The sequence below is a fragment of the Suncus etruscus genome, chromosome 8, assembly GCF_024139225.1.
Source record: "Suncus etruscus isolate mSunEtr1 chromosome 8, mSunEtr1.pri.cur, whole genome shotgun sequence".
Taxonomy (NCBI): Eukaryota; Metazoa; Chordata; class Mammalia; order Eulipotyphla; family Soricidae; genus Suncus; species Suncus etruscus.
The window spans coordinates 65,367,304-65,394,741 of NC_064855.1; the positions used below are offsets into that span (position 1 = coordinate 65,367,304).

The 27,438-nt window shown below is 35.4% G+C and overlaps 1 protein-coding gene across 1 annotated transcript in view; it reads left to right on the plus strand.

The window, feature by feature from the left end:
- The window catches only part of ZC3H13 (zinc finger CCCH-type containing 13), a 56,294-nt gene extending 29,087 nt beyond the window's left edge, over window positions 1-27,207 (plus strand). Inside the window, 12 exon segments of the mRNA XM_049778743.1 lie at window positions 2,039-2,500; window positions 5,534-5,722; window positions 11,001-11,550; window positions 16,615-16,718; window positions 17,050-18,240; window positions 19,058-19,564; window positions 20,391-20,540; window positions 21,798-21,998; window positions 23,773-23,888; window positions 23,890-23,937; window positions 26,908-26,994; window positions 26,996-27,207. Coding sequence (XP_049634700.1) covers window positions 2,039-2,500; window positions 5,534-5,722; window positions 11,001-11,550; window positions 16,615-16,718; window positions 17,050-18,240; window positions 19,058-19,564; window positions 20,391-20,540; window positions 21,798-21,998; window positions 23,773-23,888; window positions 23,890-23,937; window positions 26,908-26,994; window positions 26,996-27,079 — 3,689 coding nt within the window. The 3' untranslated portion in view covers window positions 27,080-27,207.
- Window positions 27,208-27,438: the final 231 nt, after the last annotated feature.

Below are 27,438 nucleotides of genomic sequence, written 5' to 3' on the forward strand. Positions count from 1 at the left end.
AATTGTTCCTTCCGTACATGATTTTGGAACCAGCTCTGCATAATATTATTTATGGAACATTGGTAAATGGGAAAATTCTTACACTTTATATCTATTGATTTTCATAACATTAACTATAAATGAACTACAATGAGTTACAGCAGTGACCACTTGCTGAATTAAAATTATTTTAGAACACTATGATTCAGCACACTAATTAGTTGGAAATAGCATGTATTTGAGTCTTATAGGGATATTTTATGCTTTTGTTTCAAAGATAAGCCATGTGTTTTAAGGGTCCTTTGTAAGAAAGATAGTTCTTTAATCTTACCTACAAGAGATGTTGCAAACAGATATTTGTTTCTGTAAATTTAAATGCCATTTCTGAAATAGGATTAATTGTAGTGAAAAGATAGAAAAATAGGCACAAACACAACAAAATATGTATTTGCATGTATTTCACACTTGTATTGTATTCTATATATTTTTAAAGGCAGGTGAAACCATCCTGATCATGAACAAATTTTTAAGTATAATTGCTATCCTTAAGAGAACTGGAAGTGATAAATTTCAATAAAAAGGAATGGAGGTATATAAATACTTATTTAGTACGTCTATTGCCATTTGTAGATGTAGACATTATTGCAGAGGAGATAAGTTACTGATGTAAAAATCTAAGGAGTCTGGTGATGGATGGGTGTTTTGATGCTTATGAAAGTACATGGACTAGAAAGGAGAAAAAAAAATCTATAGTGCCCAAAGAATAAATATTGTTGGATAAATAGTTCTGATCATGAGACAGTTTCAGATTATGAGAAAACTTGTGATAGACTTTGATTTAAAAAATGAATAAGGAAAAAAAATGAATCTAAAAGAATAGGATTTGTTCATTGAAGTTCTCTTGTCTGTTCTTTGGCTTAATATAAGATTTATGCTTTGCTCATTCCATTCAATTTCAGGCTCACTTACAGAATGAGATATCATTTTAGTTTTAGTTCTAAATTAGCTAAGCTAAATGACGGGCCTTTGTTCCCTTATACCATGACATGATTGGATTAAAGTGTCATTCTACCTTCAAAAAGAGTAAGCTTTTATAAAATGTTTAAAGTACAGAAAACTAATTGTGTCTTTGGGGGCTGGAGCGATGTTCAGGAGGCAGGACACTTGCTTTGCTTGCAGCTGACCCAGGTTCAACTGTGACATTGCATATGGTCCCCCAACTTCTACCAGGAGTAATCGCTGAGCACAGAACCAAGAGTAAATTCTGAGTACCACCAGGTTTGATTTCCTTACATAAACAACAAAAAATTATTTCTCATTGCTAGCCTGTACTGAGATGTATGTTCAAGTTGCTTAACAATTGGTAGAATTTATTAAAGTCGTTATGGGCTTCTGGATCTAAAAGTGGTTTTTCAGAAGTTGACTAGCAGTTATATTAGAATCTTATATATGTTTCTGTTGCTTAAGACCTCTAAATCAGATTAAGTTTAGCCCATCCAGAACTTAGTTTAGTGTTCAGTTGTTAATAAAATTATCTTTGGAATGTTAACTGGTTTGAATATTTTCTTAAATATTTGTTGTTGTGGGGCTGAACCGATATTGTAGTGGTAGGACATTTGCTTTGCATATGGCTGACCCAGTACGGACTTTGGTTCGATCCCCAGTGACGCATATGGTCCCAAGCCAGGAGTAAGTAACCCCTGAGGGTCACAGGGTGTGGCCCAAAAACCAAAAAAAAAAAAAATTGTTGTTTTGTTTTTAGGTGGACCAGCAATTCTCAGGTTTAATCCAGGCTCTACACTCAGGAATTGCTCATGACAGTGCTTGGGTTTAGAGTCCATATGAAATGCCAGGGATCAAACCTGAGTTGGCTGCATGAAGGCAAATGCCTTACTCCCTATGCTGTTATTCTGGCCTCCTTAAGTTTCTTTCTTACCTATGTTTTCTCTTATTGCTTTCTGCAAAGAGTATAGTAAAGTATTTTGAGTATTAATTTATTTTCTAATTTCCCAAAATTTTCTGGGAGGAATTAAGGCTGATTTCCAAAATTGCCTTACAGAGACTAGAGGCAAAAGAGATAGAGAAAAAGATGCACGAGAAGAACGAGAATATGAACAGGAGCAGAGCTCTTCTAGAGAACACAGAGATGACAGAGATCCTCGAGATGCTCGGGATCGAAGAGATACCAGAGATACTAGAGACCGAAGGGAAGTAAGAGACTCCAGGGATATTCGGGACTCCAGGGAAATGAGAGACTACAGAGACAACAAAGAGAGCCGTGATCTCAGAGATTCTCGCTCTACTCGTGATGCTCATGACTACAGGGAACGTGAAAGTCGTGATACGCACCGAAAGGAGGACACCTATCAGGAAGAATCCCGGAGTTATGGCAGAAACCATCTGAGAGAAGAAAGTTCTCGAACTGAAATGAGAAATGATTCCAGAAGTGAGTCTCGAGGTGAAATTAGGAATGACCGGATAGGCAGAAGTAGGGGAAGAGTTCCAGAGTTACCTGAAAAGGGTAAGATCTTTGAGTTGTCAGTGAAGTGTATCTTACATGTTAATATAGACTTCATTAAAGCTCCTAAGATGTTAAATATGTTCTCACATTCATTATTTTGTCAAAGCAAGTTTAAACTAAGTAAGTGTTTATGTAATCTGTAATTCTGAATAGGAATTATTAGGTAATGTAGCAAAAGATTAATAGGACTGGCCTACATACCTAGCTGAGTAATAAGAGACACAAAGAAAATTATCAGACAAAAATGTAGTCAATAATATTATGAGGCCAGAAAGATAGCATGGAGGTAAGGTGTTTGCCTTGCATGCAGAAGGACAGTGGTTCAAATTCCAGCATCCCATATGGTCCCCCGAGCCTGCCAGGAGTGATTTCTGAGCACAGAGCCAGGAATAACCCCTGAGCACTGCCAGGTGTGACCCAAAAATCAAAAAAAAAAAAAAAAGTCTGTTACACAGTAAAAGATACATAAGCAATAAATGATCATAAATGATAGATTAAAACTGTGGGCTGTCTAAATTGATTATGTCATAAATGATAATACCAAATATTGATGGGATTTAGTATTTGATATCAGGATCTTGCCATTTTCTTTTTTCCCCTGAAAAGTATTTGCTATCACTCAGTAACTTTTTATCTAAATGTATTTGTATCTTACTTGCTTTATCTTAATTAACTTTGACTTCTTTCTTCTTTTTCTACCCCAAAATTTTGAGGTAGAATTCTTATCTCATTTATTCTTTCCCTTGGTCTATTATTTTGTTCACATCTTTATTATAGCTTACAGTTAGTTTGTATTACCATATTATAATTAAAGGATCCTCACCTTTTACTTCATAGTTCTTGTTTTATGGCCATTTGCTTTATCATATACAATTTTTAACTGAGTTTCTTTAAGTTTTATTTTAAAAAAAGCTGTTGGATTTTTATTTCAAATGCATGAAATGTATCAACATATAAGTAAGTTCATTAAGTTCATGTATATACTTTACTCCTGTGTACCATCATTTTTTGTTGTTATTGGAAATGGTACTTAAGAATTTTTTTGCTTATTAATTTTTATTTCTATGATAGTACCAATACTATTAAATGTTTATTAAATAATGCATTGGCAGGATTTAAGGCTTTAAAGGTACAAAAAACTTGTAGTGAAGTTCTGTTACCTCTCATTAGATTTGCACTGAAGCCATTTTAAAAGTAGTCTACACGGGGCTGGAGCAATAGCACAGTGGTAGGGCTTTTGCCTTTCATGAGGCCGACCTGGGACAGCCTCAGGTTCACTTCATGGCATTCCATATGGTTTTCTGAGCCTGCGAAGGAGCGATTTCTGAGCACAGAGCAAGAGAAGTAAACCCCTGAGTGCCACCAGGTCTGGCCCAAAAACAAACAAACAAAAAGTCTACACAAACTGATACTTAATACTTTTTAATTTTCCTTTTGTTTTACAATATAAATTTTTAAGATAACTTTATTTTAGTTGCCTCTGTACACTGTAGTGCACATGGTATACACTGTAAGCTGTATCATGAATAGAAGAGCTACTTTGATGAATGTTTGGAAGTTCAGATTTTTTTAAAATTTTTGAACATTTCTTAAGTGCTTAAATAAAGATCATATATTTTTATATTAAATTATATATATAAGGTACAGTACAGATCTTGCCATGTGCAAGGCACCTGGAATTAATCTCTGGCATGCAAACAAAAATTAAAATAATAATTTGTTTATAAATTAAAATAAAAAAGAAAGGCTTCATGGGTTAGATTGTGTATAGAGCATTCTTAAAAATCGTAATTTTCAAGTCTAGAAAACTAAGTGAAATGGTTATGAAGACTTTTTTATTAATATATTTATTTAAACACCTTGATTACAAATATAATTGTAGTTGGGTTTCGGTCATGTAAAGAACACCCCCCCCCTTCACCAGTGCAACATTCCTATCACCGATTCCCAAATCTCCCTCCTCCCTACCCCACACCCACCTGTACTCTAGATGGGCTTTCTATTTCCCTCAGTAATGAGAACTCTTAAGAGGAGTCTCTACCCTGAAATATCAACTAGCATTTCTTGAGCATCCAGATTCCTTTAAAAAAAAAAAAAAAAAAATATATATATATATATATATATATGTGATTAAAATCTGTTAGAAAATAATGATCATAAAAGTACTGAAATAAAAGCACTTACTGTTTGTTCACTTAAAGAAGGGAGGTGGGGAGCTGGAGTGATAGCACAGCAATAGGGCATTTGCCTTGCACGCTGCTGACCCAGGACGGTCCTAGGTTTTATCCCCCAGCGTCCCATATGGTCCCCCAAGTCAGGAGCGATTTCTGAGCACATAGCCAGGAGTAACCCCTGAGCGTCACCAAGTGTGGCCTAAAAATCAAAAATAAAAGAAAAAGTGTGTGGGGAGAATGGAGGTAGATGTGATGAATTAAAAATAGGTGTGATAAATGTTTTGTCTTCTGAACAGGGGATGATAAACCAAGTAAATTTGGGAACCTCTATTCTTTATATTACTTAGTATAAAATAGTTCCTGTTAATTGTTAGTTTTTCCAATCTATGACCATGAAATTTCCAGATCATTGTGTCTTCTATTTCACTCAATAGTGACTTATAATCTCAATATTTAAGTCTTTAATTCTTTATTGATTAGAGAATTTGGATACTTATATTTGTTATTCTAATATTCTTTCAATAATGATGATCACCCCTTAGAGGTTTTTTTTTGTTGTTGTTGTTTTTTGGGGGGGCACACCCGTTTGATGCTCAGGGGTTACTCCTGGAAGCACTCAGAAATTGCCCCTGGCTTGGGGGGACCATATGGGACGCTGGGGGGATGGAACCATGGTCCTTCCTTGGCTAGCGCTTGCAAGGCCGACACCTTACCTCTAGCACCACCTCTCCAGCCCCAACCCCTTAGAGTTTTTAAGAAACACTTTTATCAGTTTGCTTTGGAAAGAAAGGATTTTGACTAATAAATAGTGTTGAAAAAAATGTATTCTTAAACACGTGTGTGAATATCCTTTGTTTAGGAAGCCGAAGCACAAGAAGTTCTCAAATTGATAGTCACAGTAGTAGCAACTATCATGATACCTGGGAAACTCGAAGTAGTTATCCTGAACGAGACAGATACCCTGAAAGAGACAGCCGGGACCAAGCAAGGGATTCTTCCTTTGAGAGAAGACATGGAGAGAGAGACCGTCGTGACAACAGAGAAAGAGGTTTGTCAAATAGAATACTAATAGTGACTGATATTTATTTGGGAGCATTAATTTTTAACATCCATTTCCTCGTGAAATATCTGAGGACTTCTCCTTATAGATATAACTGATGTATTTGCTCATACTCTTTCTTCTTTACTTAGTTTAGGAGATAATATTTAAATAGATATTAGTATTTCTTGGCAACAGAAGGTGCCCTGTTCTATGTCTCTCACCTTAACTGTATAGGTGGTTTTAAATTTTAAATTCATTTTCAATTCAGGAAATACTTAAACTTTCTTATCTGTATGTCTTGAGCATTCACTGTGATAGTCATGTGAATGCCAGAGAAGACTAAGAAAATGTGAGATAATGAGATTGAGATTATTAGGGAAACATTTATTATGCTCCTTCCTTAGAACATAGAATAATTACGTTAGCTGTTTTTGTAGATCTTCAGATCTTTCAGTTACTCTATTAGGTGATTTCAGATCAATTTTAAAGTAAGATTACTGAAAGGCATTAATGAAAGTTTGTAAGTACTTTCTCCAACAAGCTTTTTTGTTTGAGCATAATCTGTGCCTTTGAACATTTCATATCTCACGAATGACTTACTTGATTGGTTACTAATATAAAGTTTGCTTTAAGAGTGAGATTATATAATAGAAACAATGGAATAAGAAATTGAATATTGATATTTAACAGTAGGTTGAATAAAAGATGCCTATTCTAAATAAAAACAGAATGACAAAACAGTTTATAAATCATTCTATCCTTTTTTGGGCATAGATGAGATCAGAGACACAGGTAAGGTCAGATTTGGCTGTATTTTTAGTTTTAAGACAGAGCTGGAGATAGCATATGAGAGGTAAGGCATTTGCATTGCATGTGGCTGCTGTGTTAGCCAACTGTGGTTCAAATCATGTACCATGTATGATTCCTTCAGCACCCTCTGGGGTCACTTATAAGTACAGAATCAGGAGTTGCCCTGAGTTCTGCCTGATGTAGTCATCTTACCACCTATACACACATACACACAAAGTCAGAATAATTATAATTTTAGATTGAAGAATATGTGGCATTTTTTAATTACTCATGGAGCTGGAGTTTGTGTTCTATGTTTATATTTAATATTTCATAACATTAATTTACCTCTCTTTCTTGAAGAATGTACTTAGTAATAATCATTATTATATCTTCTATTTTTTGTTTTGAGTCACATCTAGAGGAGTTTAATGTTTACTCAGTGATCTTGGACAGAGCTTTGGGGGACTATATGGAGTGCTGGGAATTGAACCCAGGTCTGCTGCATCTAAGACTGTAAACAAATACCTTACCCACTATACTGTCCAGTCCCTAGATCTTATTTTTCAATTATATATATATATATATATATTTTTTTTTTTTTTTTGGTTTTTGGGCCACACCCATTAGACGCTCAGAGGTTACTCCTGTCTATGTGCTCAGAAGTTGCTCCTGGCTTGGGGGACGACCATATGGGTCGCCGGGGGATCGAACTGTGGTCCATCCAAGGCTAGCGCAGGCAAGGCAGGCCACCTTACCTCTAGCGCCACCGCCCGGCCCCAATTATATACATATTTTTATTTTTTGTTTGGTTTGGTTTTGGTGTTTGGTTTTTGGGGGCACAGCCAACAACACTTAGGAGTTACTCCTGCCTTTGGCCTCAGAAATCACTGCTGGCAGGCTCAGGGGACCATATGGGATGCTGGGGATCTAACCCAGTTCAACCATGTGCAAAGCAAATGTCCTACCCACTGTGCTATTGCTTTGGCTCCTAAAATTATATTTTCTTATTTCTTATCCTAGTCCAGTGTTCTTCTCTTCCAGTCTGAATTAAAGAGAACATTTGGTTTAATCATAAATAATATAGCTACATGCATAGAATGTATTCAAGAACTTTCAGAGTTGCTTAATAAATATTTTCCAATGTAGAATACTTAATATACTAATTTAGGTCATGTATATTAAAAATTATTTAAAGTTATTTTTTCTTTATAATATCTCTGTGAATTAGGAGAGAATCTATATTTGACAGTTGAGGGAACTTAGGTGAAGAAATGGGTAGAGATTTTTCATTATTATGGAGAAGTATTATAGAGCTGAGATTCAAACTCAGGTTTTCTGACTCGAAGTTCTGCTCTCTATTTTCTTTACTGTTTCAATGAATTACTACTTAATTAATTCATAAATTATTGTCAATAAATAATATTTTAATAAATATGTTATTGAAATAGAGATGCATTTTGAGATTAATACTTTCTATAGATTTGTTTTATATTTGTATACTTTTTTAAGTTCTTTAGTATATCTTGTGCTTTCAAACCTTTATGGGGAGAGTTGAAATTATTTCCTCGCCCAAGAGAAGTACTGTTTAAATGCTAGCAAGGAAGTAAACAAAGGGACCTATGTAGACAAATGTATATGAGAAGAATTTACTTTTAGATAGTATTGATGAAATTGAGCTGAAGTTTATATGGAAGAAAAGAATAACAAGGACATTAGTTTTGGAAAAAATGAAGGCAAGTGTTCCATGTAAGAAATAGTATGTATTGAATTGTGAAGAAGACCAATGTGATTAGAGTATAGTAAGAAATAGAAAATTGATAGATGTTGAGGTTAGTGGTGAGCCAGTTAATTCATTCTTTGCTCCAGCATTTAAGGCTTTTGTTTAGTTCTTCACAAACAAATTAGAGTGCATAATATGATTGAAGTATAATAAGTGCTGCTACATATAAATTTCTATGAAAAAGGCAAGAAGCAAATAAGAATCTGACATACATTAATTCAATAGTTTAGGGTCTGTGGGATAAATAAGTTTGCTTAGAATGAATGATGAAAAAAATTCATATCCTTATGTAAAGACACAAAACATGCATTGGAATCATAGAAGATTATAAGGATTGAGGGGTCGGAGCAGTGGTGCAAGAAGTAAGAAGTCTGTCTTGCATGTGCTAGTCTAGGACAGACCATGTTTCGATCCCCCAGCATCCCATATGGTTCCCAAGCCAGGAGCGATTTCTGAGTGCATAGCCATTAGTAACCCCTGAGTGTCACCGGGTGTGGCCCCAAAACAAAAAACAAACAAACAAACAAAGATTATAAGGATTGAGATACCAGATGTGATAATTTAGTAGGGAGTGAAGAAGTTAGGAAAAACTTGGTGCCACATTGTAAATGTAATTATGAATCAGACAAAAAAAGTTTGGATGTGATTGTAACTACTTAAAAGTAACTCCTTTTACATTGAGTTTTAAAAAGTAGTTTTTAAGTAACTAGATAAAATTATTTTCATCAAAATGTGTAATGGAATCTGACAAGGATAGCAGTCAGTTAACAGTAAAGACATTGGTATCTAAGAACTGATCAGAATCTGAGTTCATATTAGCTCTACTACTACTAAAGTTCTTGGAGATAAATTTGTTGATAATAATTGTGATAGGGCTTGCTTGGCTAACTCAGATTTCCAGCTTTGCGAGTGAATTTGTCTCATTAAAATAGTAAATCTAAAAAGAGAAGTCTATCTTTGAAGAATACATTGTTGGGAAAGATAGAGAGGCTGGTATAGCACTATTAAAGTGATTTTGTTTTAATCTTTTAATTTTCATTGAAGAAACAATGTCACTTGGGCTGGGAAAATTTAGTTTCATCTGTCAAAAGAATGAATGATGCTGTAGTCAGAAGTTTCAAATTCTTTGTAAGTTGCAGTATTGAATTTGTTTCAGGTTGTTTTGTAATCACAATGATATTAGATGATGACCCCAAAACCATAAATTTGGATAGCATAAGACATGAGGTACATAAAATTCTGGGAATCGGAAGTAGAACCTTTTAAATTTGAGTTGGTTTTAGCCAAAAAACTAAGAGTGTTTGAGAAGTACTGATCATTGCATCCTAATGAATTCTAATGAATATCTGTGATTTTAGAAAGTCAACATATTTTTGTGGCTATTTTGGGGGTGTGGAGGTGGTTTATGCTATATTCAGCAATTGTACTTGAAAGTTGCTGCCAGCAATGCTTAGGGGACTGTGTGCTGGGAATTGAATTCAGATATCCAACATGCAAAGCACATGCTCAGTTCTTTGAGCCATCACCCCAGCCCTGATTTTTATGTTTAGAAGTAGAAGAAAAAGATGTTAGATATTTTTTATTTTTCTTTTAGCTTTAACTTTAATATGAACTTTTTGTATCTTTATTATGGTATGAGTTATCTTTTTCATCTATCAGAAGGAAAAAAAGTCAAGGTACTTACTGAACTTCCCTTAAAATATCTCTAAAATGATCTGGGTAATAAGTTGTCAAATATTTCTCTTACCAGTCTCTTGAACCTAGAGTAGAATTATTTTTCTGACTAACCAATAAACATTATGTATTACAAAAATACAAACATTAAAGTAGCATGTATCCTATTTCAGTGAATATCTCTTTAGGAAAGGTCATGCCATATTTCAGTATATATACATTTGTCTCAATGATTTCCTGCTCATCTGGGCATTTTTGGTAGCGTGTTTATTTTTTCAATGTTTATATGATGTATTTTGGAGAAAAATATGTATAATATATGTTTATATATACATGTTATATAATATGATGGGACTATTAGCATTTTAAGAAAATAGTTTTTCATCTTAGTTTTATGATATTATAACAATAATATTAAACTTGTATACTTGATTATTTCAGCATTACTAAAAATTGGTACCCTATTTAATACTCTAGCGTATGATAAATGATGTTGCAGCAAAAAATTTGAAAAATGTTTTGTTCTATTTTCCTCACATAATAGCTACACTTTGATGTGTATATATTTTGGCCTGAAATTAGAGGTGTGACTTACGAGGGAAATTTTTTTTTTCCTCAGCTCCTATGTTCTACACCTCCTGCTGCCCCTATCCTTTGCCACCAGTGTTCTCAGGTCCTGCTGGGGGGACAGAGAAGATCAGAGGTGAAGGGTAGAGATGGCAGAAAGTGGGGTTGGAACAGTGGGCTGGAGGTAGGGTAGGGAGCATGCAGAGAAAGATCAAAGGTGGATCAATGGGAGTGGGAGGGGGCTTGATGGGAAGTAGAAAACATGGTAGATAGAGGGCAAATAAAAATTTGAAGTAAAAATTACTTTAAACATCTAGGGGTGATTATTTGAATGATTAAATTTAAAAACTCCTGATTTATATTTTCTGCCAATGTGACCCATTACACAGCTAAAATTTAAGATTTGCCTACTGTCTTACCAATAAATTATCTGTCAAATTAATCACTGACAAAACTTGATTTTTATTGTAGATCAAAGACCAAGCTCACCAATTCGCCATCAGGGAAGGAATGACGAGCTTGAGCGTGATGAAAGAAGAGAGGAACGAAGAGTAGACAGAGTAGATGATAGAAGAGATGAGAGGGCTAGAGAAGAGATCGGGAAACGAGAAAGAGATAGAGAACGAGAGCGAGAAAGGGAAAGGGAACGGGAAAGAGAGAAAGAGAGAGAACTAGAAAGAGAGCGTGCTAGGGAACGGGAGAGAGAAAGAGAGAAGGAGAGAGACCGTGAAAGAGAGAGAGAGCGAGACCATGATCGAGAGAGGGAACGTGAAAGGGAGAGGGAGAGGGAAAAGGAACGGGAAAGAGAAAGAGAAGAAAGAGAGAGGGAGAGAGAGAGAGAAAGGGAAAGAGAGCGGGAGCGGGAGAGGGAACGAGAAAGAGCAAGAGAAAGGGAAAAAGAACGAGAGCGTCAGAGGGATTGGGAAGAGAAAGAGAAAGGACGAGATGACCGCAGAGAGAAGCGAGAAGATATCCGAGAAGACAGGATTCCAAGAGATGGACATGATGAGAGAAAATCAAAGTAAGTACGATTTATACATAAGTTTTTCTAAATTACCCTTTGGTTTAAAAGAAAACTGCAAAAATGGGCAAATTGCTTTTGCCTTGCACTTAGTGCACTTAGGTTCGATCCCTGGTATGTATAGCAGTGCTCAGGCGTTACTCCTGGCTCTGTCTCAGAAATCACTCCTGGCCAGCATGGGGGACCATAGGGGATGCCGGGATTCGAACCATGTCTTTGATATTCCTGACAACACTTCCTGAGTTACATGCATTTCATAAGACTGGTGTCTCTCTGCAGGCTGTTGAAGCACTCATATTCCCTTAGAACTAGGAGTCCTGTAACCATTGTGTGGCTAGTAGATGGAGAGATAGGATGATTTCTAATTCAAGCTATGAAGAGTATTGTACATTGTATGAATGAAACTCAAACATGAATAACTTTGTAACTGTGTATCTCACAGTGATTCAATAAAGAATTTGTTTTTTAAAAATTTGGACTTATTGAGGTAAAATGATTGATAATCCTATATATAACATGCTAAAGGTATTTTCTGCTTTTCTTATCCTTTAACCAAAAAGAATGCATTTGCTGGGTTATTTGGAAAGCTTGGGCTAGCTTCCACTTGTTCTCCCCATGAGTGTAAATTCTCAAGGCAGCAGGAATGGTATCTCTTTATTTCTACACTGTTTTCTTTTATGTTAGTTCCAGTCTCAGAAAGGCTTTCTTCAAATAATGTCTTTTTTTTTTTTTTTGTTTTGGTTTTTGGGTCACACCCGGCATTGCTCTGGGGTTACTCCTGGCTGTCTGCTCAGAAATAGCTCCTGACAGGCACGGGGGACCATATGGGACACCGGGATTTGAACCAACCACCTTTGGTCCTGGATCGGCCGTTTGCAAGGCAAACGCCGCTGTGCTATCTCTCCGGGCCCTTCAAATAATGTCTTTAATGGCTAAGTTTTTTTCAGGTAACACATCTCAGCTTAAAATACTTCTTTATGTTAGAGTCTCTCTTTGGAAGCTAAGTTAATCATGATTGCCATGAAAATACAGGCACAAAATCAAACTTAATTGATAATAACTACTTTTAAAGAATGAAAACCGTGGAATAAATGCTTTTTTTTTTTTAAGCTTAAAACTCACTGGAAAGAATTACTTTAATCTATTTGCCTTACATTCAGTTTATTGGTCATGTGATTTCATGCTTTAGACTTTTTTAAATTGTTGCTATTTGAGTTATGGTTCAAACATAACCCAGAAGTACAAGTCTCTTTGCATTAGGTCTTGGCTTCTCTTCACGTTTAAAAATCAAAACAAAACCTTAATATAGAATATAGACACTAAATTTAATAAGTTTGCAGTATATATTATTTCCATCATCTGATATTTTTCCTCACTTGACTTTGATTTCTTTCTTTCTTTCTTTCTTTCTTTTCTTTCTTTCTTTCTTTCTTTCTTTCTTTTTTTTTCTTTCTTTCTTTCTTTCTTTCTTTCTTCTTTCTTTTTTCTTTTTTTTCTTTCTTTCTTTTTCTTTCTTCTTTCTTTCTTTCTTTCTTTCTTTTCTTTCTTTCTTTCTTTCTTTCTTTCTTTCTTTCTGTAACTGTATGTATTGGGGTTTTATATACTTATTTTTTACAAAGGAATCTTTCAGGGATTTATTTTTCTGACAATTCAGTGAAAATGAACAACAAAGTTAGTGAAATTAGACTCAAAAATCCTCAGGGCCAGAGCAATAGTGCTGCAGGTAAGACACTTGATTTGCATGTGGCTGGCTGCACCAGATTCAATCCCCAGCATTCCAGGTGGTCTACTGAGCCCAACTGCCAGTGATTCCCTCAGCACAGAGCCAGAAGTAAGTCCAGAGCACTGCTGGGTGTGACCAAAAAATAAATAAAAAAGACCAAGCAGGAAAAAAAAAGGCAAGAAAGGTTCATCTGAACTAGTTGAGTATTAATGGAAGGCTTAATGGTTGGTTGGTGGTTGGTTGGTTGGTTGGTCAATGGTTGGTGACCATGTACAAATGAAAAAATGGAACAAAATGTAGTATGAGAAGTTGATAGGAATCAGATCCTTATAGTCCTTATGTACTATTATAAGGATTTGAATTTGTTTTTGTTTTTGGGTCACACCCGGCAGCGCTCAGGGGTTATTCTTTTGTCTACGCTCAAAAATCACTCCTGGCAGGCTCAGGACCACATGGGATGCCGGGATTCAAACCACCATCCTTCTGCATGCAAGGCAAATGCGCTAGCGCTACCTCCATGCTATCTCTTTGGCCCCGGATTTGAATTTTCTGACAAATAATTTCTTATATTAGCATTCTTTCAGAGCAACTATAAGCTATACAAAATAAACACTAAAACAAAAGCTACCATTTTCTGAAGTCATTGAGGTATACATAACTGCAGACAGATTTTAGTATTAAGACCTACAAGAGAAAATGATATAAGGGCTTTCCGTGTTACACAGTTTCTGACCTGGGAGTTACAGTTTCAGCATCTAGAATGGCAAAAATTCTAATGAAAAACTTGGCATCTTCAAAAATCACAAGAGTTTGGCACAGTCAGAACAACTATAAGTTGAGGTAGAACTTCAAGAGAGCTAGAATAGAAAGCAAGGTTGGTGGAAGATTGGAACAACATTTGCATATAAACTATGTGTAAGTATCTTAACTGAACATTAAATTGTTTTTGAATAGGTCAGCTTCTTTGACCTCTTTAGTTCTATCTCCTAAGATAAAATTCTGACATATTTATTTATTATTGCCTGGCTTTTTTACTATAATGTTTCCGTATTTCTGATCTTTGCTTATAATAGAGAAAAAATTATTTGGTGACTGGACAATCCAGAATTTAACAACAACTCCACAGAAACTTATGAGTCAGACAACTTATTACAGTTACATGAGATTAAAGCCACATTGTTTTGTGTTGTCTTTTTTTGTTTGTTTTTTGTTTTTTTGGGTCACACCCGGCAGTGCTCAGGGGTTACTCCTGTCTCCAGGCTCAGAAATTGCTCCTGGCAGGCTCGGGGGACCATATGGGATGCTGGGATTTGAACCACCATCCTTCTTGATGCAAGGCAAAAATGCCTTACCTCCATGCTATCTCTCTGGCCCCTTGTGTTGTCATTTAAGGAGTTGAATTTATTTTAACTGCTTTTTGTGCACCTTCAAAACTTTTTTATATAGATTTGCTAAACTGTCTTTTCTATTTACTCTTAATTTTTTTCTGTAGATATTTCTTAAGATTACAGTTCTGTTTAACATTTAATTTTCACATGAGTGTAATATATCAAATTATATATCAAATTATCCCCCAAATCAGTTCTTTAACACATTGATGCCTAAGCTCACCACTGGTGGCTCACACTTGAATGTGGTTTAATTAACACTAATTCCAGTGTCAATGTCAGCATGTTAAAATATACTGGCATTTATTAATTTACGAACGAGTAACATGAACAATGTTGTATGAACTCAATGGAGTGGTTCTTCTGCTGGTTTCATTCTTGTGTAATCCACACTTAATGAAATGTTCAATCTGTTTACCCAAAATGGACTCTCCTTCCGGCTATTGACACATAGCATCGTGTTTTTGCTCCACATGACCTAGAATCTCTAAAACTTTGATATGCAATAGTAAACCAAAGCAAAAACTGCAAGGCTTATTGGGTCCTAACATGACAAGCAAGCAGTATCACTTTTACCACATACTCAAATCAAGTCCCAGTGCCAACCCAGGGGACAGAATGGAGAAGTAGAGTATGTAATGCTGAAGGAAACTTTAGCTAAAGAATTGCAAAATCTTGAGCCTATGAATTGTCATAAGGATCTTTTCCAGGTAATTACTCATTTATATAATTAAGTTGTCAAGTATGTATGCTCAGAATATATTTGTCAACTTTTAGTCATAGTGTTAGCAAACAGTGTTAGTGAAGAAAACTATATAAAGGTTGTTTAATGAACATTTTGGTTTTGGTACTATGCCAAGCAGTTCCTGAGGACTACTCTAGGACCTGTTCTTACATGGTCACTTGCCAGTTAAGCTAAACAGACCGTGCACTGCCAGTGATAAAACCAAGGCCTTCCATATAAAAAGCATATCCTCATCACTTTGAGCTATCTTATTTCCTCCGCTCAGAAAAAACTAATTCTTTGGGTCGGAGACATAGTATAGTGGACAGGATGTTTATCTTACATGTAGACAATCCGAATCTGATCCCTGGCATCAATATGGTCCCCCTAGCCTTCTTTATAGTTTGAACTTTTCTTCCCAGGTTTATCCTCGTTACCAGATAAGAAAGCAATGATTCTGTCATTTGAAGAAATTTATCTGAAGTTACATAATAGCATAAGTTGACTGCATATTTTTAGACACCAAATCCAGTATTGGACTTTCTTATTTATTACTTGGATCTATGTCTTCATTTATCTTTTTCATTATGATTATAACATAAGGAGATTTTGTATGATAAAAGTGTAAAATTGGAGCTGGAGCAGTGGCGCAAGCAGTAGGCGTGTCTGCCTTGACCGCGCTAGCCTAGGACAGACTTGGTTCGATCCCCCTGCATCCCATATGGTCCCCAAGTCAGGAGCGATTTCTGAGCGCATAGCCAGGAGTGACCCCTGAGCATCACCGAGTGTGGCCCAAAAAAACAAAACGAAAAAAAAAAAGTAAAATTAACTTTAGACTTCATTGATATATTTTGTATGTTGCCACATGCAGTATTTAAATTTATTTAAAATATTATTTTAATTAAAAATTTTATAATACAAAAATATCAATTAATATATTAATGTAATAGTTTATGATAATTAATTATTTTAAATTTTTGAAATTTTAGTTAATGTTTAATTTTAAAGTTTTAGAGTTTTTCGTAAGAAATTTCGCCATGTATTTTGAAGTCTACAATTATGAGTCTTAAGAAATGAAGAGTTTATTGAAGACATTGAACGTTATTCACCTTTTGTGTTAAAATTATACTCTCATAATTATGTATTCTAGTTATATGGAAGAAATAATCATAAAACCAAGATAAAGAAGCTATCTATATCCTGAAATTTGTTATATTTGTTTAATTTAGGAAGCGTTATAGAAATGAAGGGAGTGCTAGCCCTCGTCAGTCACCTAAGCGCCGGCGAGAACATTCTCCTGACAGTGACACCTATAACAGTGGAGATGATAAAAGTAAGCTATTTTCCATTTCTTTCTTATTCTTATTATCTTGAAACCTTGAGACCATTTTTTGAATTAGTAGGAAATGATAAATTAAGTTTTTTTCCTACTCTGCTCCCCTTGATGAATAAGTCCACTTACATGACTGAAGTATAATTTAGAAATAGTCATTTTATATCAGGACATTTGTCATTTCCTACTATTTGAAACAAAGATATATATTTTTTTAATTGCTTTTTAGAAAGTTTAAAATGAAACAAGATTGGTTTATTGTTATTTATATGTATCGTGCACTATTTGTTTCACCTGGTGAAACTGTGATTACTTTTAACTTTCAATATAGATGAAAAACATAGACTCTTGAGCCAGGTTGTACGACCTCAAGAATCTCGTTCTCTCAGTCCATCACACCTTACAGAAGACAGGCAGAGTAGATGGAAAGAAGAAGACCGTAAACAAGAAAGAAAAGAGAGTTCACGACGCTATGAAGAGCAAGAAATCAAAGAGAAAGTGTCCTCAATAGAGAAACAGAGAGAGCATATAGAAATTGCAGAAATCTCAAGAACACGTACACAAGATTTGATAGGACACCATCCATCTGAAGATCGAGATACATCTGAACGAGCTCATGATGAAAACAAGAAAAAGGTGAAAATTCAAAAGAAACCTATTAAGAAAAAGAAAGATGATGATGTTGGCATAGAGAGGAATAATATAGAGATATCTGAAGATGGGCAAGTGTTTTCACCCAAAAAAGGGCAAAAGAAAAAAAGTATTGAAAAAAAACGTAAAAGGTCCAAAGGTGATTCTGATGTTTCCGATGAAGAAACAACTCAGCAAAGTAAGAAGAAAAGAGGACCACGGACTCCCCCCATTACAGCCAAAGAGGAATTGGTTGACATGTCCAATAATAAGAATGGCACTATAGAGGAATCCCAGAAAAAAGAAGACACAGCATTTAGTGACTGGTCTGATGAGGATGTGCCTGACCGTGCAGAAATGACAGAAATAGATCGTGCTGTCACAGTTGTGACTCCTGGAAGGACTCCTTCTCCATCTTCTCTTCCTCCACCTCCTCCTCCTGTGGCTAATTCTTCAAGTTCTTCCACTCTTGCCACTGCAGGTACCACAACCCTTAGCACATCTGGCACCACCATATCCACCTCTTCCAATACGCCTAGTGCTACTTTAGCCAATGAAGATTCACATAGAAAATGCCATAGGACACGGGTAGAAAAAGTAGAGGCATCTCATGTTACTATAGAAGATGCACCTCATCGCAAGCCTGTAGATCAAAAGAGGAGTAGCAGCCTTGGGAGCAATCGGAGTAATCGGAGTCATACATCTAGTCGTCTACGCTCCCCGTCAAATGATTCTGCCCATCGAAGTGGAGATGACCAAAGTGGTCGAAAGAGGGTACTGCATAGTGGCTCAAGAGATAGAGAAAAAACAAAAAGTCTAGAAATCACAGGAGAGAGGAAATCTAGAATTGATCAATTAAAGCGTGGAGAGCCCAGTCGAAGTACTTCTTCAGGTAATTAAATTGAATTAAAATCTAGCCAGTGTTCCCCAAGTTAGTTTATTTTGCACAATTTTAATTTTAAAGTAAATGCTAATTTACTTAATATACTACCTTAATACACTTCCTTAAATTTCAAGAAACTTAAAATATTACCTCTTACCACATTAATACAATTGTTAATAGAGGTACATTCAGTGACATCAGTCAATGTTCAGTCAGGATTTTCCTAGTGGAAGGATTTCTGTATTCAAGTCCCTTACTGATACTTAAAATTTAACCTTCCTGCTCTTCTTCCTACAGCCAATGCTTTCTCTTTCAGTCATTGAAAGTAAAGGTAGGGAGTATGGGAAGAGATCAGATAATGATGTCATTCATCGGTTTTGTTAATTCTTTTTTTTTTTTTTGGTTTTTGGGCCACACCCGTTTGACGCTCAGGGATTACTCCTGGCTATGTGCTCAGAAATCACCCCTGGCTTGGGGGGACCATATGGGACGCCGGGGGATCGAACCTCGGTCCTTCCTTGGCTAGCGCTTGCAAGGCAGACACCTTACCTCCAGCGCCACCTACCCGGCCCGGTTTTGTTAATTCTTAATTGTTTAGTTTATTTAATTTCTTTGAAAGTATTGTATGATTATACTAGAAATAGATAACAAAATGTTCTATATAATTTATCATTTTCATTGAGAGATCAGTTTTTCCTTAGAATTAATTCTTTGGATAGTTAGGGTAAAATAAAAAGAAATTATATGTTTTGACGTATCCTTAAATATAGGTTTTATTTCTGTTTTATGACATGTTAACTCTTGGTATATCATGTATTTATTTTAGATCGCCAGGATTCAAGAAGCCATAGTTCAAGAAGAAGTTCTCCTGAGTCAGATCGACAAGTCCATTCAAGATCTGGGTCATTTGATAGCAGAGATAGGCTTCAAGAACGTGATCGCTATGAGCATGATAGAGAACGGGAGAGAGAGAGGAGAGATACAAGGCAGAGAGAATGGGATCGGGATACTGATAAAGATTGGCCACGGAACAGGGACCGAGATAGATTACGAGAACGAGAGAGAGAACGAGACAAAAGGAGGGATTTGGAAAGGGAAAGAGAGAGACTTATTCCTGATTCTGTGGAAAGGGACCGGGATAGAGATAGAAGTTTTGAGAATTCTCAAATAGAGTCTGTAAAACGCAGTGAAGCAAAACTGGAAAGTGAACATGAAAGAGACTTAGATGCCACTTCAAGGGACACTGTTTCTTTGGATAAAGACAGAATGGATACAGGATCTGCACAGGGATTTGAAGATATAAGTAAAACTGAGAGAGCTGAGAATATGGAAGGTTAGTGCTACTACTTTATTTCTCCCCCCATTTATTTGTATTTATTTTAAGGGCTGTAGCTTTTTATGATATTTTTCAATACCAAGGACATCATGAGTAGCTGATAATGAAAAAAATATTCTGCTGATACATACTTGGCCCACACCCTATTCTTTGATGAATGGTAGCCAAGTTTAATAATGGTATTAGCAATCTCTGGGAAGTTTTCTGGAAATAACCAGGAAATAGAATTCAGCCTAGATGGTTTAGAAAAATTGGTGAATAAGCAAAATAAGTCCAAGTACTATTAATAAAAATACGTTAAAATTGTATTAAGGCAAAATATTAAGATGGGGATGAATTGGAGACAGGGAAAGAGGGAATTACTGGCTTTTTTTTTTTTTTTTTTAATTTTTACCTCACTGTTATATGGTGTTAATAACATGTGCTAAATCTAAACTAAACTTTATTTTCAAAATTATTAGTAGTTTAGCAGGTGTTTTGAAATTAGTGAGTTAATTTAGGTTATAAAATGATTGCAGCATTTTGAAGTTAGATTTTGTCTGAATTTACTTGAATTTTATTTAAAAATAACAATATGTTAGTGGTGGCTTTTATAATTGTAATTCTTTTAATGTTCATTTTGGTTTTTTACCATTAAAATCCAATTTAGCTAATTAAATTAGAACTTTCAAGTTTTTAGGATAGGAATTTTCAAGTTTTAAAATAATATAATCTAATAAAAAGTGCTTTTCAGGTTTTTTAGTTAAATCTCCTTGTCTCTTTGCTTGTCTTGGTGGTTTTCTTTTAATCCTCTCTTTAACAAATAATTTTTGTTGCTATTTAGCAGATGATGAATCCAAGTTAGATGATACACATTCTTTAGGCTCTGGAGCTGGAGAAGGATATGAGCCCATTAGTGATGATGAATTAGATGAAATTCTGGCAGGTGATGCTGAAAAGAGGGACGATCAACAGGATGAAGAGAAGATGCCAGGTAATTTATAGAAGTGGTTGGACAAAATAATAACCTTATTCTTACCTTTCAGACTGTAAGAATTGATAATACATTAATTTTGCTCTGATTTTCTAATTGAGGCTTAAAGAAGGATTATTAAAATAAAAATTCTGTTTATTTTAACTGTTACTTATAAATTGAATAAGGTCTTATCTAGCTATATAATAACAACTCTTAAGATTTCTTTTCCAAGATTTCAAGAATCATTAACCACCTAACCACATACCGATTACCTAGGTGGTCTGTATATGGTACAGAATTTCCACAAACGAACTTTTAAAATATCATTCAAAAGTTTATAGCACTTTAAATTATAGTTAGATTCTTCTTAGAATCATATTTGATCAACCATTTCTAATAATTTTCTAAATTCAGTGCTTGTTTATAGTACTTTATGTACTGAGATTTTTTTCTTGTGATTACAGTGTGAAGCAGCACTTCTAGTGAGACAACCCAATTCACTCGCTACTAACATTATAAAGTTCATTGCTTTGTCTAACTATATGAAATTATAGATTTGTAAAAATTAACTTTCTCATGCTTCACTGTTATTTCTGCTAATGTTTAATTGTTTGGGGTTTGGGGAGTTATTTGGGGAGTTGGTTTTGGGGCCACACCCAGCGGTTCTCAGGGGTTACTCCTGGCTCTGCACTCAGAAATCATTCCTGGTAGGCTCAGTGGACTACATGGGATGCTGGGGATTGAACCCTGGTTGGCTGTATGCAAGGCAAGTGCCCTTCCACTGTGCTCAGCCCATTGTTTTTATATTTACCTGTTACTAGACTTTTCTAAATAAGACATTTTGATAGATTCTTCATTCTTCAAATATTATTAATGGACAAGTACATCATTTGTTCTTATATAATAAAATGTACTAATTCTAAAATCATAATGAATTTTTAAACGTATGCATATATGCAAACTAATTTTAGATTTAACTCTTCAAAGTATTCTAGTACCAAGTTTAAAACATCATATCTAGTTATAGTGAAATAATGGGGTTAATTCATTGGAGATCTATCATGCAATTTAAATGACTTTGTAGAAATGACTTTGCTTGCCTCTTCCAGTGAGAGCATTTTGGTGAGAATATATCTTAGAGTCTTCATATTAATTTTTATAGAAAGATTTATTTTTCAGTTCTTTGATCAAAATAGTGATGCTTTCTCAGAGTGTTTTCCAGTTTACTGTTCTCTATAGCAATGCTGAAAAAAAACTTATTCTTTAACTTTTTAGATCCATTAGATGTGATAGATGTAGATTGGTCTGGCCCTTATGCGAAGCATCCTAAAGAACCCCGAGAACCTGGGGCTGCACTCTTAAAATTCACCCTGGACGCTGTTATGCTGCGAGTTGGACTTTCTAAAAGTTGGCAGGTCTCTGAAATCTTCACCCAAAGTCAAGAACATGTCACGAGACTTTTAGAAAAACCCAAAGGTAAATTTCTGATTCACTTTGTATCCTGTCTGCTATGTTTAAGACATCTTTGTAAATAATTGTTCTCTTACGTGACACTCACAGTATATGAACTAATTATTTGTCATATATAAAACAATTATTGTTGTGACCTTTTCTTAAGAAAATGAGGAATTCTAACCCAAAGTATAAGTATCTAGTTTGAGCCTTTAGCAGAATATCAAGACAAGCTCTCTTAGGCTAAATAGTTTTAATTCAAATAGATAAACCATTTAACTAAGTGTCAAATCAGTAACAGGAACTAATTACACCGCTATCTATCTTCCTTTGATTGTTAGGCACAACAGATGAAGTTACTGCAAGTAAATCCTTAGAACATTTCTTTCGTGACATTCAATAAAGATTAACTACTTACTTTTTAGTTTGGAAAATATATTGCCACATTAATTAGAACTTAAATACTTTTAATAGTTATGGGAGTTTTGTTTGGAGGTTTGGTATTTTTTTTGGGTGGAGAACAGTGGTATTTATGGTGAGGAGTCTTGGCATTTTTGTTATGATAGCTTATGGGAGAAGGGTTTTAAATATTGGAAGGCGGTGAAAAGTGGCAGCAACTGGATTTAATTTTATGTCCTGTTCATGGGCCTTAAAAGGCAAAATTTTTTTGTTTTGGGGCTTATTTTTTGCCATGGAAGGGAGGGGGTTGGAGACGGAAAGCAAGAAAAGACTGATTGAAACTAATACGGAGTCAGGGTCAGAGAGTCTTGACTGAGCCTCGTACTTGACTGAGTTGTAGTGGCAAGGCATCAGACATAAACAACTAGAACCAGAACTAGCACAGCATGAAAACAAAACTGCAGTATTTAAGCTTAGAAACTTGTCTATCGAGGAATCAGGTTGAGACAGAAGAGGAAACCTGGGGTCATTGGTAGAGGGATTAAAGTTGAGAACACTTTATGCCTGAAACCTTGTAAATCATAGTGTCTAAATGAAAATGACTTTTCTAAGAATTAAGATTTTTGGAGGCTGGAGAGATGGCATGGAGGTGGGGTGTTTGCCTTGCATACAGAAGGACGGTCGTTCGAATCCCGGCATCCCATATGGAACCCGAGCCTACCAGGAGCGATTTCTGAGCTTAGAGCCAGGAATATCCCCTGAGCGCAAGCCAGGAATATCCCACTGAGCGCTGCCCAGGTGTGACCCAAAAACAAAAAAAAAAAAAAGAAGGTTTTTTTGTTTTGTTTGTTTGTTTTAAGGGACACAGTAATAGTACTAGTAGATAAGGCTTCTTCTTGCCTTGTATGTGCCTGACTCAGATTTGATACCTGACATCTCATATGCTCCCCTAAGTTGTGCCAGAAGTGATCCCAGGGCACAAATTGAGAGTAAGTTTGAGCACCTGGTTACTTCCCTAAGTGGTATTACCTCCTAAGAAGGTAACAGAAAATAGTCTCATTACCTTTAAATCCACTATAACAAAGTCCTATAATCTAGAAACTTAAATAGTTGATGGTGAGCAATTTGCTGAATTTGGCTAAATTAATCCTAAACGTGAATTTACTTCCCCAACTGTCATAATCAATCTTATCATAAATGTGATTAATAATATATTTAAATTTTAGGATTAGCAACGAAACTGTTTAAAGGTCACAGAATTTATTTCCTTTCAATCATAAAAATTTTCATCAAATATTGGGAAGTTGGATACGGCATAAACTTCATGGAATTTTAGCTGAGTAGTTACTAGCATTTTCTATCTGAAGAAAACTAAACACATGCTTATTTTTATTTGAAGATGCAGATAACCTTTTTGAACATGAATTGGGAGCACTCAACATGGCTGCATTACTACGAAAAGAAGAAAGAGCCAATCTTCTTAGTAATCTTGGACCGTGTTGTAAAGCTTTGTGTTTTCCGACGGGATTCTGCCATTCGAAAGCAGCTTGTTAAAAATGAGAAGGTACAGTTGCTTCCTTGGGGAAGAAAAGTATTTTGTAGAATTTTTCATATGGATGCTTTAAGATAACATTAAATTCAACCCCCTTTATTATTATTAATGTTTTGTCCTTTGGATTTGGGGGGGGAGGCGTTTGGGGCCATACTTAGTGGCACTCAGGGTTTTATTCCTGGCTCTGTGCTCAGAAATTGCTTCTGGCAAGCTAAGGAGACCATATTGGATACTGGGCATTGAACCCAGGGTCCGTCCTCCGGTCGGCACACATGCAAGGTGAACACTCTACCACTATGCTATTGCTCTAGCCCCCAGTCTTAAGATTTTTGTGTTTGTTCAGTTTGTTTGTTTTTGGGGGACCACACCCGGTGATGCTCAGGGGTGTACTCCTGGCTATGTGCTCAGAAATTACTCCTGGCTTGGGGGCCCCATTTGGGATGCGGGGGGGGGGGGTATTGAACCATGGTCTGTCTTAGGCTTGTGCAGGCAAGGCTTACCACTTGCCCACCACTCCGTCCCCCAGTCTTAACGATTTTTTTAAATGAGTAGTTTATTTGCTGGCTTGCATTTGAAATATTATTCAAAATATGATGGTATAAGGAAAAGTTATAATGCTTTCTGTAAAATAGGTTTTCATTTGTAAAAAGTTTTTTAAATAGATATTTTATATATAAGGACTAGCAGGCTAAACTTAAATAGATTTTTAAAATAAGGTTTTTTTTTTTTTTTATTTTGGTTTTGGTTTGGTTTTTTTTGGTTTTTGGGTCACACCCCGCGGTGCTCAGGAGTTACTCCTTGCTATCTGCTCAGAAAGCTCCTGGCAGGCACGGGAGACCATATGGGACGCCGGGATTCGAACCAACCACCTTAGGTCCTGGGTCAGCTGCTTGCAAGGCAAATGCTGCTGTGCTATCTCTCCAGCCCCAAAAATAAGTTTATTAGTTTTTTTTGTTTTAGATATTTTGGGAAATGTTGCTAAGAAAATCGGGATAGATTATTCTGTAAAAGTCAAAATGGAAAAAGATAAAAGGAAAATACTTTTGTTAGCAAACATCCCTACTTAAAGCCCTGGCTTAACGTTAATTTCCAGGGAGTTGGTATTATAATATTCCTAATATATACTTTGTTTACTTTATGCTGTTGCGTAGGTTCCCATCTCCTTGTCTTTCTCAACTGGGAAATTTAACTGAGAGTATTAAACATAGGTTCCTGAGCATATATATAATAAGTAAACCGGCACTGTGCATCTAGAATGACACTAGCTATTGCTGTCTTTTGAATTAAATTGATAAAAATCACTTAAATAATTTTCCACTTGCTTTAAATAAGGAGCCCCAGTTGGGGAAAACTGTAGTTTTTAATCTCATCTGATTACAACCCCCTTTTCTTAAAGTATTTTGTGGCATTCCTTGTTTTTTTCTCAAATGTACTATTCCATAGTGTTCTTCAAAAATGATGATAGGGAAAAACAACCTGGCAAACTTCTCACTGAGAATAAATGTTCAGAACCTTACAGTCTTTCCAGTGTAGATCTCATACTGTACATAGTTTTTTGTTTGTTTGTTTGTTTGTTTGTTTGTTTGTTTTAAGATCATCTCTTCTTTATTTCCTTTGGCATTCAAGTAAAGTGTGTGATGGGCCAATGAATATGGCAAATTCAAGAGATGCATTAACTGATGAGAATCTCTAATGGTAAAGTAACTATCTTTCAAACTGTGTTTAACAAAGAAACAAAGAGATAGTTCACAAACATACAAGATTAAAGAAACAATTTCCAAACTAATTTTGAAATGTCTGCTGATTAGCCATAAATTCTTATAGAGGCATTTGAGACAGTTGGTTTTTAATTTTTTCTTTAAAAAATACAAAGGAAATTAACTCTTTATAGATCAACACAAGTCAGGAAAAAAGGAATTTCAGAGTAAAAAAAAAAAGAAAAAAAAAAAACACCGTAGATCCTTTAGATTATCATGTTCCCATACTCCCAACACTCATAAAGCAATAATTTCACTCTGTATCACAGAGGAGCCTTGACTGAAGGCTAAGAAATGGTGATAAGAGGTAATGGAATTAGTAGAATTTTGGTTGTCCTTGATTATTCTGTCCTGGGATCAAAAATCCACACCAAAGAGGTAAAATAACTTTATAGTGGGAAAAAGACTAAATGTACCAAACACAGCAGTAAAAAAACAAACAAACAAACAAAAAACACTCCTTAACAGAAGTGTGCCCTTAAAAGAATGGGACCATTTTTCAGGAAGCTGAAATCCTAGGCTATTGGCGCCCTACCCATTCCCAAACAACTAGTATGGAAGTATAGGAGTGAGTGTAGTAGTATTCTCCCATTGTGGGCAAACCTGATCTCGAAGAGACAAGCTCTGGTAAGGGTTAAGATGACTATAAAGTCACAGGTACTTCTTTAAGTTTCTGCCCAGGAATACTGAACATAGTTTTTTAAGTGTCAGTAGTACAGGTAAACTTTCAGTGAAAGGGAGGTGGTCTACTGCCTTGTTCAACTGTCTTGTAGAGAACTTCTCCATTCTAGAGCTTCCTTCCATAAGGTGCCAGTAATCAGGATGGAATGTTTGTATAATGCTTCTCTTCAGTAGTCTAGTGTGTAGAAACATCAAAGATATTTTAATACATGTAAGAAGCAGTACCATTTCACATTAGTGTGAGTGTGTGTGTTTTATTTTATCATTAGAAGTAATAAAGTTAATAATCTGTCAGCAGTTGTTGGAAGAATTTCTGTCCTGTGTGGGAGGTTTTAGACTAGATGTCCTCCAAAAATATCTTCCTTTTCTAAAATAATCCTTAAGTCTAAAAATATTTGCTAGTTTTGTTTTTAATAGTTGGCAAAACCAATTTAATCCCTATCCCAAAGCAATTATACCTTTTGTGTAAGTGATAACTGCCTGTCTTTTTCTACTATCATCTTACATGGAGTGTTTTTAAGTTGTTTTTGTTTTCTACAAACAGGGTAATGTAAAACAAGCTTACACCAATGCTCCAGTGGTGGATAATGAATTGTTACGATTGAGTCTTCGATTATTTAAGAGGAAGACAAACTTGCTATGCCCCAGGACCTGAAAAAAATGAAAATAATAAACTCCCACAGTCTAGTATCCAACAGGAACTGTGTGTATCTTAAAACTGAAGTTCATTGCATTTTTGATACTTTCATCAACAGTGTTCATTCTCTTTTAAGGTTTTTTGAGTTTGATGGCATTATAGTGACAAAGCAAAAACAAAATAAAAACAACAAATGCTAAGAGAGTTAAGAAACGTCAAGCTAAAATATAAAGACACTAGTTTTGGCTAACGAGATTTTACATAAATTTTTTACAACAGTACTACTTGATACTACTCATGTAAAAAATGTGAAAGCATTCAGATTTAGTAAACAGTATCTTTTATTAAAGCTGGAGATTTTGGAAAACGTTGGTCACTGCTCTTCAGCCTATGACTGTTTTGTAATAAAATGGTTCTACTGGACTATTGTTCTGGATC